The sequence below is a fragment of the Rana temporaria genome, chromosome 1, assembly GCF_905171775.1.
Source record: "Rana temporaria chromosome 1, aRanTem1.1, whole genome shotgun sequence".
Classification (NCBI taxonomy): Eukaryota; Metazoa; Chordata; class Amphibia; order Anura; family Ranidae; genus Rana; species Rana temporaria.
In genome coordinates this window covers 1,627,563-1,643,967 of record NC_053489.1, presented here as the reverse complement: position 1 = coordinate 1,643,967, position 16,405 = coordinate 1,627,563, and the positions used below count along the sequence as shown (strand labels likewise).

The following is a 16,405-nucleotide window of genomic DNA, read 5'->3' as shown; positions in this document are numbered from 1 at the left end:
GGTAGGTTGGTCAGTGGGATAGGACGTGGTGGGTGGTAGGTTGGTCGGTGGGATAGGACGTGGTGGGTGGTAGGTTGGTCGGTGGGATAGGACGTGGTGGGTGGTTGGTCGGTGGGATAGGACGTGGTGGGTGGTAGGTTGGTCGGTGGGATAGGACGTGGTGGGTGGTTGGTCGGTGGGATAGGACGTGGTGGGTGGTAGGTTGGTCGGTGGGATAGAACGTGGTGGGTGGTAGGTTGGTCAGTGGGATAGGACGTGGTGGGTGGTAGGTCGGTGGGATAGGACGTTGTGGTAGGTTGGATAGGACGTGGTGGGTGGTAGGTTGGTCGGTGGGATAGGACGTGGTGGTAGGTTGGATAGGACGTGGTGGGTGGTAGGTTGGTCGGTGGGATAGGACGTGGTGGTAGGTTGGATAGGATGTGGTGGTAGGTTGGTCGGTGGGATAGGACATGGTGGGTGGTAGGTAGGTAGGTTGGATAGGACGTGGTGGTAGGTTGGATAGGACGTGGTGGTAGGTTGGTCGGTGGGATAGGACATGGTGAGTGGTAGGTAGGTAGGTAGGATAGGACGTGGTGGTAGGTTGGTCGGTGGTATAGGACATGGTGGGTGGTAGGTAGGTTGGATAGGACATGGTGGGTGGTAGGTAGGTTGGATAGGATGTGGTGGTAGGTTGGTCGGTGGGATAGGACGTGGTGGTAGGTTGGATAGGATGTGGTGGTAGGTTGGTCGGTGGGATAGGACATGGTGGGTGGTAGGTAGGTTGGATAGGATGTGGTGATAGGTTGGTCGGTGGGATAGGACATGGTGGGTGGTAGGTATGTAGGTTGGATAGGACGTGGTGGTAGGTTGGATAGGACGTGGTGGTAGGTTGGTCGGTGGGATAGGACATGGTGGGTGGTAGGTAGGTTGGATAGGACATGGTGGGTGGTAGGTAGGTTGGATAGGATGTGGTGGTAGGTTGGTCAGTTGGATAGGATGTGGTGATAGGTTGGTCGGTGGGATAGGACATGGTGGGTGGTAGGTAGGTAGGTTGGATAGGACGTGGTGGTAGGTTGGATAGGACGTGGTGGCTGGTAGGTTGGTCAGTGGAATAGGACGTGGTAGGTTGGTCGGTGGGATAGGACGTGGTGGGTGGTAGGTTGGTCGGTGGGATAGGACGTGGTGGTCGGTGGTATAGGACCTGGTGGTAGGTAGGTTGGATAGGACGTGGTGGGTGGTAGGTTGGTCGGTGGGATAGGACGTGGTGGGTGGTAGGTTGGTCGGTGGGATAGGACGTGGTGGGTGGTAGGTTGGTCGGTGGGATAGGACGTGGTGGGTGGTAGGTTGGTCGGTGGGATAGGACGTTGTGGTAGGTTGGATAGGACGTGGTGGGTGGTAGGTTGGTCGGTGGGATAGGACGTGGTGGTAGGTTGGATAGGACGTGGTGGGTGGTAGGTTGGTCGGTGGGATAGGACGTGGTGGTAGGTTGGATAGGATGTGGTGGTAGGTTGGTCGGTGGGATAGGACATGGTGGGTGGTAGGTAGGTTGGATAGGATGTGGTGGTAGGTTGGTCAGTTGGATAGGATGTGGTGATAGGTTGGTCGGTGGGATAGGTCGTGGTGGGTGGTAGGTTGGTCGGTGGGATAGGACGTGGTGGGTGGTAGGTCGGTGGGATAGGACGTTGTGGTAGGTTGGATAGGACGTGGTGGGTGGTAGGTTGGTCGGTGGGATAGGACGTGGTGGTAGGTTGGATAGGACTTGGTGGGTGGTAGGTTGGTCGGTGGGATAGGATGTGGTGGTAGGTTGGATAGGACGTGGTGGGTGGTAGGTTGGTCGGTGGGATAGGACGTGGTGGTAGGTTGGTCGGTGGGATAGGACATGGTGGGTGGTAGGTAGGTTGGATAGGATGTGGTGGTAGGTTGGTCAGTTGGATAGGATGTGGTGATAGGTTGGTCGGTGGGATAGGACGTGGTGGGTGGTAGGTTGGTCGGTGGGATAGGACGTGGTGGGTGGTAGGTCGGTGGGATAGGACGTTGTGGTAGGTTGGATAGGACGTGGTGGGTGGTAGGTCGGTGGGATAGGACGTGGTGGTAGGTTGGATAGGACTTGGTGGGTGGTAGGTTGGTCGGTGGGATAGGACGTGGTGGTAGGTTGGATAGGATGTGGTGGTAGGTTGGTCGGTGGGATAGGACATGGTGGGTGGTAGGTAGGTTGGATAGGATGTGGTGGTAGGTTGGTCAGTTGGATAGGATGTGGTGATAGGTTGGTCGGTGGGATAGGACGTGGTGGGTGGTAGGTTGGTCGGTGGGATAGGACGTGGTGGGTGGTAGGTCGGTGGGATAGGACGTTGTGGTAGGTTGGATAGGACGTGGTGGTAGGTTGGATAGGATGTGGTGGTAGGTTGGTCGGTGGGATAGGACATGGTGGGTGGTAGGTAGGTTGGATAGGATGTGGTGGTAGGTTGGTCAGTTGGATAGGATGTGGTGATAGGTTGGTCGGTGGGATAGGACGTGGTGGGTGGTAGGTTGGTCGGTGGGATAGGACGTGGTGGGTGGTAGGTTGGTCGGTGGGATAGGACGTGGTGGTAGGTTGGATAGGACTTGGTGGGTGGTAGGTTGGTCGGTGGGATAGGACGTGGTGGTAGGTTGGATAGGACGTGGTGGGTGGTAGGTTGGTCGGTGGGATAGGACGTGGTGGTAGGTTGGATAGGATGTGGTGGTAGGTTGGTCAGTTGGATAGGATGTGGTGGGTGGTAGGTAGGTTGGATAGGACATGGTGGGTGGTAGGTAGGTTGGATAGGATGTGGTGGTAGGTTGGTCAGTTGGATAGGATGTGGTGATAGGTTGGTCGGTGGGATAGGACATGGTGGGTGGTAGGTAGGTAGGTTGGATAGGACGTGGTGGTAGGTTGGATAGGACGTGGTGGCTGGTAGGTTGGTCAGTGGAATAGGACGTGGTAGGTTAGTCGGTGGGATAGGACGTGGTGGGTGGTAGGTTGGTCGGTGGGATAGGACGTGGTGGTCGGTGGTATAGGACCTGGTGGTAGGTAGGTTGGATAGGACGTGGTGGGTGGTAGGTTCATCGGTGGGATAGGACGTGGTGGTAGGTTGGTTGGTGGGATAGGACCTGGTGGTAGGTAGGTTGGTCGGTGGGATAGGACGTGGTGGGTGGTAGGTTGGTCGGTGGGATAGGACGTGGTGGGTGGTAGGTAGGTTGGATAGGACTTGGTGGGTGGTAGGTTGGTCGGTGGGATAGGACGTGGTGGGTGGTAGGTTGGTCGGTGGGATAGGACGTGGTGGGTGGTAGGTTGGTCGGTGGGATAGGACGTGGTGGGTGGTAGGTTGGTCGGTGGGATAGGACGTGGTGGGTGGTAGGTTGGTCGGTTGGATAGGACGTGGTGGGTGGTAGGTTGGTCGGTGGGATAGGACGTGGTGGGTGGTAGGTTGGTCGGTGGGATAGGACGTGGTGGGTGGTAGGTTGGTCGGTGGGATAGGACGTGGTGGGTGGTAGGTTGGTCGGTTGGATAGGACGTGGTGGTAGGTAGGTTGGATAGGACGTGGTAGGTTGATCGGTGGGATAGGATGTGGTAGGTTGGTCGGTGGGATAGGACGTGGTGGTAGGTAGGTTGGATAGGACGTGGTAGGTTGATCGGTGGGATAGGACGTGGTAGGTTGATCGGTGGGATAGGACGTGGTAGGTTGATCGGTGGGATAGGACGTGGTAGGTTGATCGGTGGGATAGGACGTGGTGGTCGGTTGGACAGATGTGTCACGTGACGTGTCTTTGCCATGAAGGAGGCGGACCGGAACGCCAAGGAACTATTGGAAGAGGAGAAGAGGGAGAAGGATAAAGCCGATAAGAAGAGACTGAAGAAGAAGGTATGCTATTGGCTGTCTGCTGACTCCGCCCCCTTGTATATGGAAAGTAACGATTTGCCTCGTTCCTCCTCCTCCTTCTAGAGGCAGAAAGATCGGAAGCGCCAGCAGAAGCTGCAGGAGGCGGAGGATGGGAAGACCCCATTGGAGGAGAAGACGGTTAGTGAGGGATTCTGGGTACAAAGTGTCCCTGTCGTGTGCTCATGAAAAGGGGCCCCGGACCCCCGGGGGGGTGTGACCTTCTCTCATATGACATTGCTTTGGTCTAGCAGCCAATCATCGCGACTGAACACACCGTCACATGACTGAGTGGCTAGTCTTTTCAATGTGTTCAGATGCACAGAAAATGAGGTAGGCTTAGGGCCACTGGGTTGAGGTCAAGGCCATTGGGCTAGAGATAGGGCCACTGGGTTGGGGTCAAGGCCATTGGGCTAGAGATAGGGCCACACGGTTAGGGTCAAGCTCACTGGGTGGGGGAGGGTCAATGGGTTAAGGTCAGGGTCACACGGTTAGGGTCAAGCTCACTGGGTGGGGGAGGGTCACTGGGTTGAGGACAGGGCCACACGGTTAGGCTCACTGGAGGGGTAGGGGAAGGTCAATGGGATCGGGGTCACTGGGCAGAAGGAACACTGAGCCACCTCATTGAACTACAAGTCCCATGATGCTTTGGGACATCGGCAGTGGGCGGAGTGTTCCTATCAAACTACATTTACTGTGCTAACTCCACCCACATAGCTGTACACCACTGAGCGGGGGTGGGACTCCTCAAGGAGAGTGGAGCTCTGATTGGACGGCACACTGTTTTGTCTTGCAGGTAACGGTCACAAAGACGATGGATAATAATAGTGCGATACGGAAGGGGAAGGCGAATAATGAGGACGCGGCCCGGCAAGACTCCAGCACTTCCGCTAGTGATGTGAGTAAAGAGGACCTGTCTCTTATGTTCTACATTACCCCCGAGTGGAGGTCTGTCTGAGCGGAGGTTGTTGTGGTGGCCCCCCATACGGCAGAGGTTCCTGTGTGTTACGGGCCCCTCAGTGTATCTGGCCTGAGTGTCACCTGTCCTCTCCTTCCAGGATGACCTGGATCTGGGAAGTACGTTTGTTCGTCAGGCTCAGAAGAGGATGGAGAACAAGCCCAAGCCGGAGCGCCGGGAGCGAACCAAGGAGCCTTCACGGGAGGGGCCACGGGGGCCCTCTAAGGAGAGAGCAGAGGAACGGTCCCGAGAGAGAGTGCTGGAGGGGTCTCAGGAGAGAACATGTGACCCACTGCCGGCTCCACCCCAACCCGAGAATAATGTGAGGACAACCCGACCAGATTCAGGCCCTTACTTCATTTTCTTATCCTTCCTTTCTCTTCCTTCCTTTCTCCACCCGGTCTCACCTTCTCTTCCTTCTGTGTCCTTCCTCCCTCCTCTTCCTTCCTTCCTTTCTCCACCCAGTCTCACCTTCTCTTATCTTCCTTCTGTGTCCGGACTCCCTCCTCCTCTTCCTTCCTTCCTTCCTTCCTTCCTTCCTTCCTTCCTTCCTTCCTTCCTTCCTTTCTCCACCCAGTCTCACCTTCTCTTCTCTTCTCTTCCTTCCTTCCTTCCTTCCTTCCTTCCTTCCTTCCTTCCTTCCTTCCTCCCTCCTCTTCCTTCCTCCCTCCTCTTCCTTCCTCCCTCCCTCCCTCTCTCCTCTTCCTTCCTTCCTTCCTTCCTTCCTTCCTTCCTTCCTTCCTCCCTCTCTCCTCTTCCTTCCTCCCTCCCTCTCTCCTCTTCCTTCCTTCCTTCCTTCCTTCCTTCCTTCCTTCCTCCCTCCTCTTCCTTCCTTCCTTCCTCCCTCCTCTTCCTTCCTTCCTTCCTTCCTTCCTCCCTCCTCTTCCTTCCACCTCATTATCCTCCTCCCTTCTTTTCCTACCACTTTCCTCTTCTTCTTTCGCCCTCCTCCTCCTTCCTTGTCTCCTTCCATTTCTTCTCCCTTTATTTTCTTTTTTCTTCTTCCGCCTCTTTCTTCTTTCCCTTCCTCCCCTTCGTCTTCTTTCCCTTCATCCCCCTTCGTCTTCTTTCCCTTCATCCCCCTTCGTCTTCTTTCCCTTCATCCCCCTTCGTCTTCTTTCCCTTCATCCCCCTTCGTCTTCTTTCTCCTCTTCCTTTCTCTTCTTTCTCTATCACCATCCTCCTATTCCCCACCACTGTCATTTGTGTTTTTTTTCTCTCTATTGTGTATGTTGGTGATCATTCTCCCTTTCTCTAGTTTCTTCAGGTGTCTCTCTCTCTGGGTTCTTAGGGTCTCTTCCTCTCTCTCTGGGTTCTTAGGGTCTCTTCCTCTCTCTCTGGGTTCTTAGGGTCTCTTCCTCTCTCTCTGGGTTCTTAGGGTCTCTTCCTCTCTCTCTTGTGGTTCTTAGGGTCTCTTCCTCTCTCTTGTGGTTCTTGGGGTCTCTTCCTCTCTCTCGGGGTTCTTAGGGTCTCTTCCTCTCTCTTGTGGTTCTTGGGGTCTCTTCCTCTCTCTTGGGGTTCTTAGGGTCTCTTCCTCTCTCTTGTGGTTCTTAGGGTCTCTTCCTCTCTCTTGTGGTTCTTGGGGTCTCTTCCTCTCTCTTGGGGTTCTTAGGGTCTCTTCCTCTCTCTTGGGGTCTCTTCCTCTCTCTTGGGGTTCTTAGGGTCTCTTCCTCTCTCTTGGGGTCTCTTCCTCTCTCTTGGGGTTCTTAGGGTCTCTTCCTCTCTCTTGGGGTTCTTAGGGTCTCTTCCTCTATCTCTGTGTTCTTAGGGTCTCTTCCTCGCTCTCTGTGTTCTTAGGGTCTCTTCCTCTCTCTCTTGGGGTTCTTAGGGTCTCTTCCTCTCTCTCTTGGGGTTCTTAGGGTCTCTTCCTCTCTCTCTTGGGGTTCTTAGGGTCTCTTCCTCTCTCTCGGGGTTCTTAGGGTCTCTTCCTCTCTCTCTGGGTTCTTAGGGTCTCTTCCTCTCTCTCGGGGTTCTTAGGGTCTCTTCCTCTCTCTTGGGGTTCTTAGGGTCTCTTCCTCTCTCTTGGGGTCTCTTCCTCTCTCTTGGGGTTCTTAGGGTCTCTTCCTCTCTCTTGGGGTCTCTTCCTCTCTCTTGGGGTTCTTAGGGTCTCTTCCTCTCTCTTGGGGTCTCTTCCTCTCTCTTGGGGTTCTTAGGGTCTCTTCTCTCTCTTGGGGTTCTTAGGGTCTCTTCTCTCTCTTGGGGTTCTTAGGGTCTCTTCCTCTCTCTCTTGGGGTTCTTAGGGTCTCTTCCTCTCTCTCTGGGTTCTTAGGGTCTCTTCCTCTCTCTCGGGGTTCTTAGGGTCTCTTCCTCTCTCTTGGGGTTCTTAGGGTCTCTTCCTCTCTCTCTGGGTTCTTAGGGTCTCTTCCTCTCTCTTGGGGTTCTTAGGGTCTCTTCCTCTCTCTTGGGGTTCTTAGGGTCTCTTCCTCTCTCTTGGGGTTCTTAGGGTCTCTTCCTCTCTCTTGGGGTCTCTTCCTCTCTCTTGGGGTTCTTAGGGTCTCTTCCTCTCTCTTGGGGTTCTTAGGGTCTCTTCCTCTCTCTCTGTGTTCTTAGGGTCTCTTCCTCGCTCTCTGTGTTCTTAGGGTCTCTTCCTCTCTCTCTTGGGGTTCTTAGGGTCTCTTCCTCTCTCTCTTGGGGTTCTTAGGGTCTCTTCCTCTCTCTCGGGGTTCTTAGGGTCTCTTCCTCTCTCTCGGGGTTCTTAGGGTCTCTTCCTCTCTCTCTTGGGGTTCTTAGGGTCTCTTCCTCTCTCTTGGGGTTCTTAGGGTCTCTTCCTCTCTCTCGGGGTTCTTAGGGTCTCTTCCTCTCTCTCTGGGTTCTTAGGGTCTCTTCCTCTCTCTTGGGGTTCTTAGGGTCTCTTCCTCTCTCTCTCTGGGTTCTTAGGGTCTCTTCCTCTCTCTCTGGGTTCTTAGGGTCTCTTCCTCTCTCTCGGGGTTCTTAGGGTCTCTTCCTCTCTCTTGGGGTTCTTAGGGTCTCTTCCTCTCTCTTGGGGTTCTTAGGGTCTCTTCCTCTCTCTCGGGGTTCTTAGGGTCTCTTCCTCTCTCTCGGGGTTCTTAGGGTCTCTTCCTCTCTCTCGGGGTTCTTAGGGTCTCTTCCTCTCTCTCGGGGTTCTTAGGGTCTCTTCCTCTCTCTTGGGGTTCTTAGGGTCTCTTCCTCTCTCTTGGGGTTCTTAGGGTCTCTTCCTCTCTCTTGGGGTTCTTAGGGTCTCTTCCTCTCTCTTGGGGTCTCTTCCTCTCTCTTGGGGTTCTTAGGGTCTCTTCCTCTCTCTTGGGGTTCTTAGGGTCTCTTCCTCTCTCTTGGGGTCTCTTCCTCTCTCTTGGGGTTCTTAGGGTCTCTTCCTCTCTCTTGGGGTTCTTAGGGTCTCTTCCTCTCTCTTGGGGTCTCTTCCTCTCTCTTGGGGTTCTTAGGGTCTCTTCCTCTCTCTCTTGGGGTCTCTTCCTCTCTCTCGGGGTTCTTAGGGTCTCTTCCTCTCTCTCTCTCTCTCGGGGTTCTTAGGGTCTCTTTCTCTCTTTCAGATGAATATTTTGGAACGGTTTAGGATACAGGAGAGTATGGATTTAGCAAGTAAGTGTAGATCTAGAATGAAAGTCTTGCCTGCTGTATTATTCTATAAGTGCTCAAACCCCCCCCCCCCCCCCCCCACCCCCCGCTCCCCCCCCCCCCAGCCCACACCCTTCACTGTAACAGTCTGAATGGCCCACAATTCTACTTCCCAGTGTGGGCGCCACCTCCTGCCGCTATGTACACTTTTTCCTGTGGCCATGTCTTTTGCCCTCTCTGTCTGCCCCCCCCCCCCCTCTCCATCCTGCCCCCATCTATCCTGCCCCCCCCCCTCTCTATCCTGCCCCCCCCCTCTCTATCCTGCCCCCCCCATCTATCCTGCCCCCATCTATCCTGCCCCCATCTATCCTGCCCCCATCTATCCTGCCCCCCTCTCCATCCTGCCTGTCTTCCCTTCCTAATATTGGTTGTTTCTTTGCAGATATTGGTAATAATATGGCGAGCAAGGAGAGGTTTCCGGAGGCTTTACATTATTATACAGAAGCTATAAAGTTAAACCCCTCGGAGTTCAGGTGAGATATCCGTCCCCCGAGGATCAGACCGCACTCTGGGGGATGGGAGAACACTCACTGAGGGTGTAAGGGAGATCTGGGGGGGGGGGGGGGTCTGTGGTGATATTCCGTTTATCTGGAGATCTCTTAGTGTTGGGGTTTGTGTTCTGTGCAGGTTTCTGGGGAATCGATCGTACGTATATGACCGCCTCGGCCAGTATAAGGAGGCGCTGGTGGATGCGCAGAACGCTCTGATGCTTCAGCCAAATTTTCTGAAGGGCCATTTCCGGAAAGGGAAAGCTCTGAAGGGGCTGAAGGTAAAACCGAAACGCGTCAGTTGGTGCTTCGTCAGCCGTAAAATCAGACGATCCCTCAATTGTCTTCTCTCTCCTGAAGGCCCTCTTCTCCGTCTATCCCACCATTCTCCTCTTCTCCGTCTATCCCACCATTCTCCTCTTCTCTCTCCTCATCTATCCCACCATTCTCCTCTTCTCTCTCCATCTATCCCACCATTCTCCTCTTCTCTCTCCGTCTATCCCACCATTCTCCTCTTCTCTCTCCGTCTATCCCACCATTCTCCTCTTCTCTCTCCGTCTATCCCACCATTCTCCTCTTCTCTCTCCTCATCTATCCCACCATTCTCCTCTTCTCTCTCCATCTATCCCACCATTCTCCTCTTCTCTCTCCTCATCTATCCCACCATTCTCCTCTTCTCTCTCCTCATCTATCCCACCATTCTCCTCTTCTCTCTCCTCATCTATCCCACCATTCTCCTCTTCTCTCTCCATCTATCCCACCATTCTCCTCTTCTCTCTCCTCATCTATCCCACCATTCTCCTCTTCTCTCTCCTCATCTATCCCACCATTCTCCTCTTCTCTCTCCTCATCTATCCCACCATTCTCCTCTTCTCTCTCCTCATCTATCCCACCATTCTCCTCTTCTCTCTCCATCTATCCCACCATTCTCCTCTTCTCTCTCCTCATCTATCCCACCATTCTCCTCTTCTCTCTCCTCATCTATCCCACCATTCTCCTCTTCTCCCTCCATCTATCCCACCATTCTCCTCTTCTCTCTCCATCTATCCCACCATTCTCCTCTTCTCTCTCCTCATCTATCCCACCATTCTCCTCTTCTCTCTCCTCATCTATCCCACCATTCTCCTCTTCTCTCTCCTCATCTATCCCACCATTCTCCTCTTCTCTCTCCATCTATCCCACCGTTCTCCTCTTCTCTCTCCTCATCTATCCCACCATTCTCCTCTTCTCTCTCCTCATCTATCCCACCATTCTCCTCTTCTCTCTCCATCTATCCCACCATTCTCCTCTTCTCTCTCCTCATCTATCCCACCATTCTCCTCTTCTCTCTCCTCATCTATCCCTCCATTCTCCTCTTCTCTCTCCTCATCTATCCCACCATTCTCCTCTTCTCTCTCCTCATCTATCCCACCATTCTCCTCTTCTCTCTCCATCTATCCCACCATTCTCCTCTTCTCTCTCCTCATCTATCCCACCATTCTCCTCTTCTCTCTCCTCATCTATCCCACCATTCTCCTCTTCTCTCCTCCATCTATCCCACCATTCTCCTCTTCTCTCTCATCTATCCCACCATTCTCCTCTTCTCTCTCTCCATCTATCCCACCATTCTCCTCTTCTCTCTCCATCTATCCCACCATTCTCCTCTTCTCTCTCTCCATCTATCCCACCATTCTCCTCTTCTCTCTCTCCATCTATCCCACCATTCTCCTCTTCTCTCTCCATCTATCCCACCATTCTCCTCTTCTCTCTCCTCATCTATCCCACCATTCTCCTCTTCTCTCTCCTCATCTATCCCTCCATTCTCCTCTTCTCTCTCCTCATCTATCCCACCATTCTCCTCTTCTCTCCTCATCTATCCCACCATTCTCCTCTTCTCTCTCCTCATCTATCCCACCATTCTCCTCTTCTCTCTCTCCATCTATCCCACCATTCTCCTCTTCTCTCTCCTCATCTATCCCACCATTCTCCTCTTCTCTCTCTCCATCTATCCCACCATTCTCCTCTTCTCTCTCTCATCTATCCCACCATTCTCCTCTTCTCTCTCTCCATCTATCCCACCATTCTCCTCTTCTCTCTCCATCTATCCCACCATTCTCCTCTTCTCTCTCTCCATCTATCCCACCATTCTCCTCTTCTCTCCTCATCTATCCCACCATTCTCCTCTTCTCTCTCCATCTATCCCACCATTCTCCTCTTCTCTCTCCTCATCTATCCCACCATTCTCCTCTTCTCTCTCCATCTATCCCACCATTCTCCTCTTCTCTCCTCATCTATCCCACCATTCTCCTCTTCTCTCTCCTCATCTATCCCACCATTCTCCTCTTCTCTCTCCATCTATCCCACCATTCTCCTCTTCTCTCTCCTCATCTATCCCACCATTCTCCTCTTCTCTCTCTCCATCTATCCCACCATTCTCCTCTTCTCTCTCTCCATCTATCCCACCATTCTCCTCTTCTCTCCTCATCTATCCCACCATTCTCCTCTTCTCTCTCTCATCTATCCCACCATTCTCCTCTTCTCTCTCCTCATCTATCCCACCATTCTCCTCTTCTCTCTCCTCATCTATCCCTCCATTCTCCTCTTCTCTCTCCATCTATCCCACCATTCTCCTCTTCTCTCTCCATCTATCCCACCATTCTCCTCTTCTCTCTCCTCATCTATCCCACCATTCTCCTCTTCTCTCTCCATCTATCCCACCATTCTCCTCTTCTCTCTCTCCATCTATCCCACCATTCTCCTCTTCTCTCTCCTCATCTATCCCACCATTCTCCTCTTCTCTCTCCATCTATCCCACCATTCTCCTCTTCTCTCTCCTCATCTATCCCACCATTCTCCTCTTCTCTCTCCTCATCTATCCCACCATTCTCCTCTTCTCTCTCCTCATCTATCCCACCATTCTCCTCTTCTCTCTCCTCATCTATCCCACCATTCTCCTCTTCTCTCTCCATCTATCCCACCATTCTCCTCTTCTCTCTCCTCATCTATCCCACCATTCTCCTCTTCTCTCTCCTCATCTATCCCACCATTCTCCTCTTCTCTCTCTCCATCTATCCCACCATTCTCCTCTTCTCTCTCCTCATCTATCCCACCATTCTCCTCTTCTCTCTCTCTATCTATCCCACCATTCTCCTCTTCTCTCTCCTCATCTATCCCACCATTCTCCTCTTCTCTCTCCATCTATCCCACCATTCTCCTCTTCTCTCTCCATCTATCCCACCATTCTCCTCTTCTCTCTCCATCTATCCCACCATTCTCCTCTTCTCTCTCCTCATCTATCCCACCATTCTCCTCTTCTCTCTCCTCATCTATCCCACCATTCTCCTCTTCTCTCTCCATCTATCCCACCATTCTCCTCTTCTCTCTCCTCATCTATCCCACCATTCTCCTCTTCTCTCTCTCCATCTATCCCACCATTCTCCTCTTCTCTCTCCATCTATCCCACCATTCTCCTCTTCTCTCTCCATCTATCCCTCCATTCTCCTCTTCTCTCTCCATCTATCCCTCCATTCTCCTCTTCTCTCTCCATCTATCCCACCATTCTCCTCTTCTCTCTCCATCTATCCCACCATTCTCCTCTCTCTCTCCATCTATCCCACCATTCTCCTCTTCTCTCTCCTCATCTATCCCACCATTCTCCTCTTCTCCCTCTCATCTATCCCACCATTCTCCTCTTCTCTCTCCATCTATCCCACCATTCTCCTCTTCTCTCTCCTCATCTATCCCACCATTCTCCTCTTCTCTCTCCTCATCTATCCCACCATTCTCCTCTTCTCTCTCCATCTATCCCACCATTCTCCTCTTCTCTCTCCTCATCTATCCCACCATTCTCCTCTTCTCTCTCTCCCTCTATCCCACCATTCTCCTCTTCTCTCTCCTCATCTATCCCACCATTCTCCTCTTCTCTCTCCATCTATCCCACCATTCTCCTCTTCTCTCTCTCCATCTATCCCACCATTCTCCTCTTCTCTCTCCATCTATCCCACCATTCTCCTCTTCTCTCTCCTCATCTATCCCACCATTCTCCTCTTCTCTCTCCATCTATCCCACCATTCTCCTCTTCTCTCTCTCCATCTATCCCACCATTCTCCTCTTCTCTCTCCTCATCTATCCCACCATTCTCCTCTTCTCTCTCCATCTATCCCACCATTCTCCTCTTCTCTCTCCTCATCTATCCCACCATTCTCCTCTTCTCTCTCCATCTATCCCACCATTCTCCTCTTCTCTCTCCTCATCTATCCCACCATTCTCCTCTTCTCTCTCCTCATCTATCCCACCATTCTCCTCTTCTCTCTCCTCATCTATCCCACCATTCTCCTCTTCTCTCTCTCCTCTATCCCACCATTCTCCTCTTCTCTCTCCTCATCTATCCCACCATTCTCCTCTTCTCTCTCCATCTATCCCACCATTCTCCTCTTCTCTCTCCATCTATCCCACCATTCTCCTCTTCTCTCTCCTCATCTATCCCACCATTCTCCTCTTCTCTCTCCATCTATCCCACCATTCTCCTCTTCTCTCTCCATCTATCCCACCATTCTCCTCTTCTCTCTCCTCATCTATCCCACCATTCTCCTCTTCTCTCTCCATCTATCCCACCATTCTCCTCTTCTCTCTCTCATCTATCCCACCATTCTCCTCTTCTCTCTCCATCTATCCCACCATTCTCCTCTTCTCTCTCTCCATCTATCCCACCATTCTCCTCTTCTCTCTCCATCTATCCCACCATTCTCCTCTTCTCTCTCCATCTATCCCACCATTCTCCTCTTCTCTCTCCATCTATCCCACCATTCTCCTCTTCTCTCTCCTCATCTATCCCACCATTCTCCTCTTCTCTCTCTCCATCTATCCCACCATTCTCCTCTTCTCTCTCCTCATCTATCCCACCATTCTCCTCTTCTCTCCTCATCTATCCCACCATTCTCCTCTTCTCTCTCCTCATCTATCCCACCATTCTCCTCTTCTCTCTCCTCATCTATCCCACCATTCTCCTCTTCTCTCTCCATCTATCCCTCCATTCTCCTCTTCTCTCTCCTCATCTATCCCACCATTCTCCTCTTCTCTCTCCTCATCTATCCCACCATTCTCCTCTTCTCTCTCCATCTATCCCACCATTCTCCTCTTCTCTCTCTCTCTATCCCACCATTCTCCTCTTCTCTCTCTCATCTATCCCACCATTCTCCTCTTCTCTCTCCTCATCTATCCCACCATTCTCCTCTTCTCTCTCCTCATCTATCCCACCATTCTCCTCTTCTCTCTCCATCTATCCCTCCATTCTCCTCTTCTCTCTCCTCATCTATCCCACCATTCTCCTCTTCTCTCTCTCCATCTATCCCACCATTCTCCTCTTCTCTCTCCATCTATCCCACCATTCTCCTCTTCTCTCTCCATCTATCCCACCATTCTCCTCTTCTCTCTCCTCATCTATCCCACCATTCTCCTCTTCTCTCTCCATCTATCCCACCATTCTCCTCTTCTCTCTCCTCATCTATCCCTCCATTCTCCTCTTCTCTCTCTCCATCTATCCCACCATTCTCCTCTTCTCTCTCCATCTATCCCTCCATTCTCCTCTTCTCTCTCCATCTATCCCTCCATTCTCCTCTTCTCTCTCCTCATCTATCCCACCATTCTCCTCTTCTCTCTCCTCATCTATCCCACCATTCTCCTCTTCTCTCTCCTCATCTATCCCACCATTCTCCTCTCTCTCCTCATCTATCCCACCATTCTCCTCTTCTCTCTCCTCATCTATCCCACCATTCTCCTCTTCTCTCTCCATCTATCCCACCATTCTCCTCTTCTCTCTCCATCTATCCCACCATTCTCCTCTTCTCTCTCCTCATCTATCCCTCCATTCTCCTCTTCTCTCTCCATCTATCCCACCATTCTCCTCTTCTCTCTCCATCTATCCCTCCATTCTCCTCTTCTCTCTCCTCATCTATCCCACCATTCTCCTCTTCTCTCTCCATCTATCCCACCGTTCTCCTCTTCTCTCTCCTCATCTATCCCACCATTCTCCTCTTCTCTCTCCATCTATCCCACCATTCTCCTCTTCTCTCTCCATCTATCCCACCATTCTCCTCTTCTCTCTCCTCATCTATCCCACCATTCTCCTCTTCTCTCTCCATCTATCCCACCATTCTCCTCTTCTCTCTCCTCATCTATCCCACCATTCTCCTCTTCTCTCTCCATCTATCCCACCATTCTCCTCTTCTCTCTCCTCATCTATCCCTCCATTCTCCTCTTCTCTCTCCCTCTATCCCTCCATTCTCCTCTTCTCTCTCCATCTATCCCTCCATTCTCCTCTTCTCTCTCCTCATCTATCCCACCATTCTCCTCTTCTCTCTCCATCTATCCCACCGTTCTCCTCTTCTCTCTCCTCATCTATCCCACCGTTCTCCTCTTCTCTCTCCATCTATCCCACCATTCTCCTCTTCTCTCTCCTCATCTATCCCACCATTCTCCTCTTCTCTCTCCTCATCTATCCCACCATTCTCCTCTTCTCTCTCCATCTATCCACCATTCTCCTCTTCTCTCTCCATCTATCCCACCATTCTCCTCTTCTCTCTCCTCATCTATCCCACCATTCTCCTCTTCTCTCTCCTCATCTATCCCACCATTCTCCTCTCTCTCTCCATCTATCCCACCATTCTCCTCTTCTCTCTCCTCATCTATCCCACCATTCTCCTCTTCTCTCTCCTCATCTATCCCACCATTCTCCTCTTCTCTCTCCATCTATCCCACCATTCTCCTCTTCTCTCTCCATCTATCCCACCATTCTCCTCTTCTCTCTCTCCATCTATCCCTCCATTCTCCTCTTCTCTCTCCATCTATCCCACCATTCTCCTCTTCTCTCTCCATCTATCCCACCATTCTCCTCTTCTCTCTCCTCATCTATCCCACCATTCTCCTCTTCTCTCTCCATCTATCCCACCATTCTCCTCTTCTCTCTCCTCATCTATCCCACCATTCTCCTCTTCTCTCTCCTCATCTATCCCACCATTCTCCTCTTCTCTCTCCTCATCTATCCCACCATTCTCCTCTTCTCTCTCCATCTATCCCACCATTCTCCTCTTCTCTCTCCATCTATCCCACCATTCTCCTCTTCTCTCTCCATCTATCCCACCATTCTCCTCTTCTCTCTCCTCATCTATCCCTCCATTCTCCTCTTCTCTCTCCATCTATCCCACCATTCTCCTCTTCTCTCTCCATCTATCCCACCATTCTCCTCTTCTCTCTCCTCATCTATCCCACCATTCTCCTCTTCTCTCTCCTCATCTATCCCTCCATTCTCCTCTTCTCTCTCCTCATCTATCCCACCATTCTCCTCTTCTCTCTCCTCCATCTATCCCACCATTCTCCTCTTCTCTCTCCTCATCTATCCCACCATTCTCCTCTTCTCTCTCCTCATCTATCCCACCATTCTCCTCTTCTCTCTCCATCTATCCCACCATTCTCCTCTTCTCTCTCCATCTATCCCACCATTCTCCTCTTCTCTCTCT

General features: G+C 52.0%; 1 protein-coding gene across 2 annotated transcripts in view; it reads left to right on the top strand.

Moving 5' to 3' along the window:
- The window catches only part of TTC31 (tetratricopeptide repeat domain 31), a 36,479-nt gene that overhangs the window by 7,905 nt on the left and 12,169 nt on the right, over positions 1-16,405 (top strand). For both annotated transcript variants that reach the window (XM_040331005.1, XM_040330931.1), the window contains exons 4-10: positions 3,774-3,857; positions 3,939-4,013; positions 4,669-4,770; positions 4,931-5,152; positions 8,340-8,388; positions 8,807-8,897; positions 9,052-9,193. In XM_040331005.1, the coding sequence (XP_040186939.1) occupies positions 3,774-3,857; positions 3,939-4,013; positions 4,669-4,770; positions 4,931-5,152; positions 8,340-8,388; positions 8,807-8,897; positions 9,052-9,193 (765 nt within the window). The remainder of the gene's footprint in view (positions 1-3,773; positions 3,858-3,938; positions 4,014-4,668; positions 4,771-4,930; positions 5,153-8,339; positions 8,389-8,806; positions 8,898-9,051; positions 9,194-16,405) is intronic.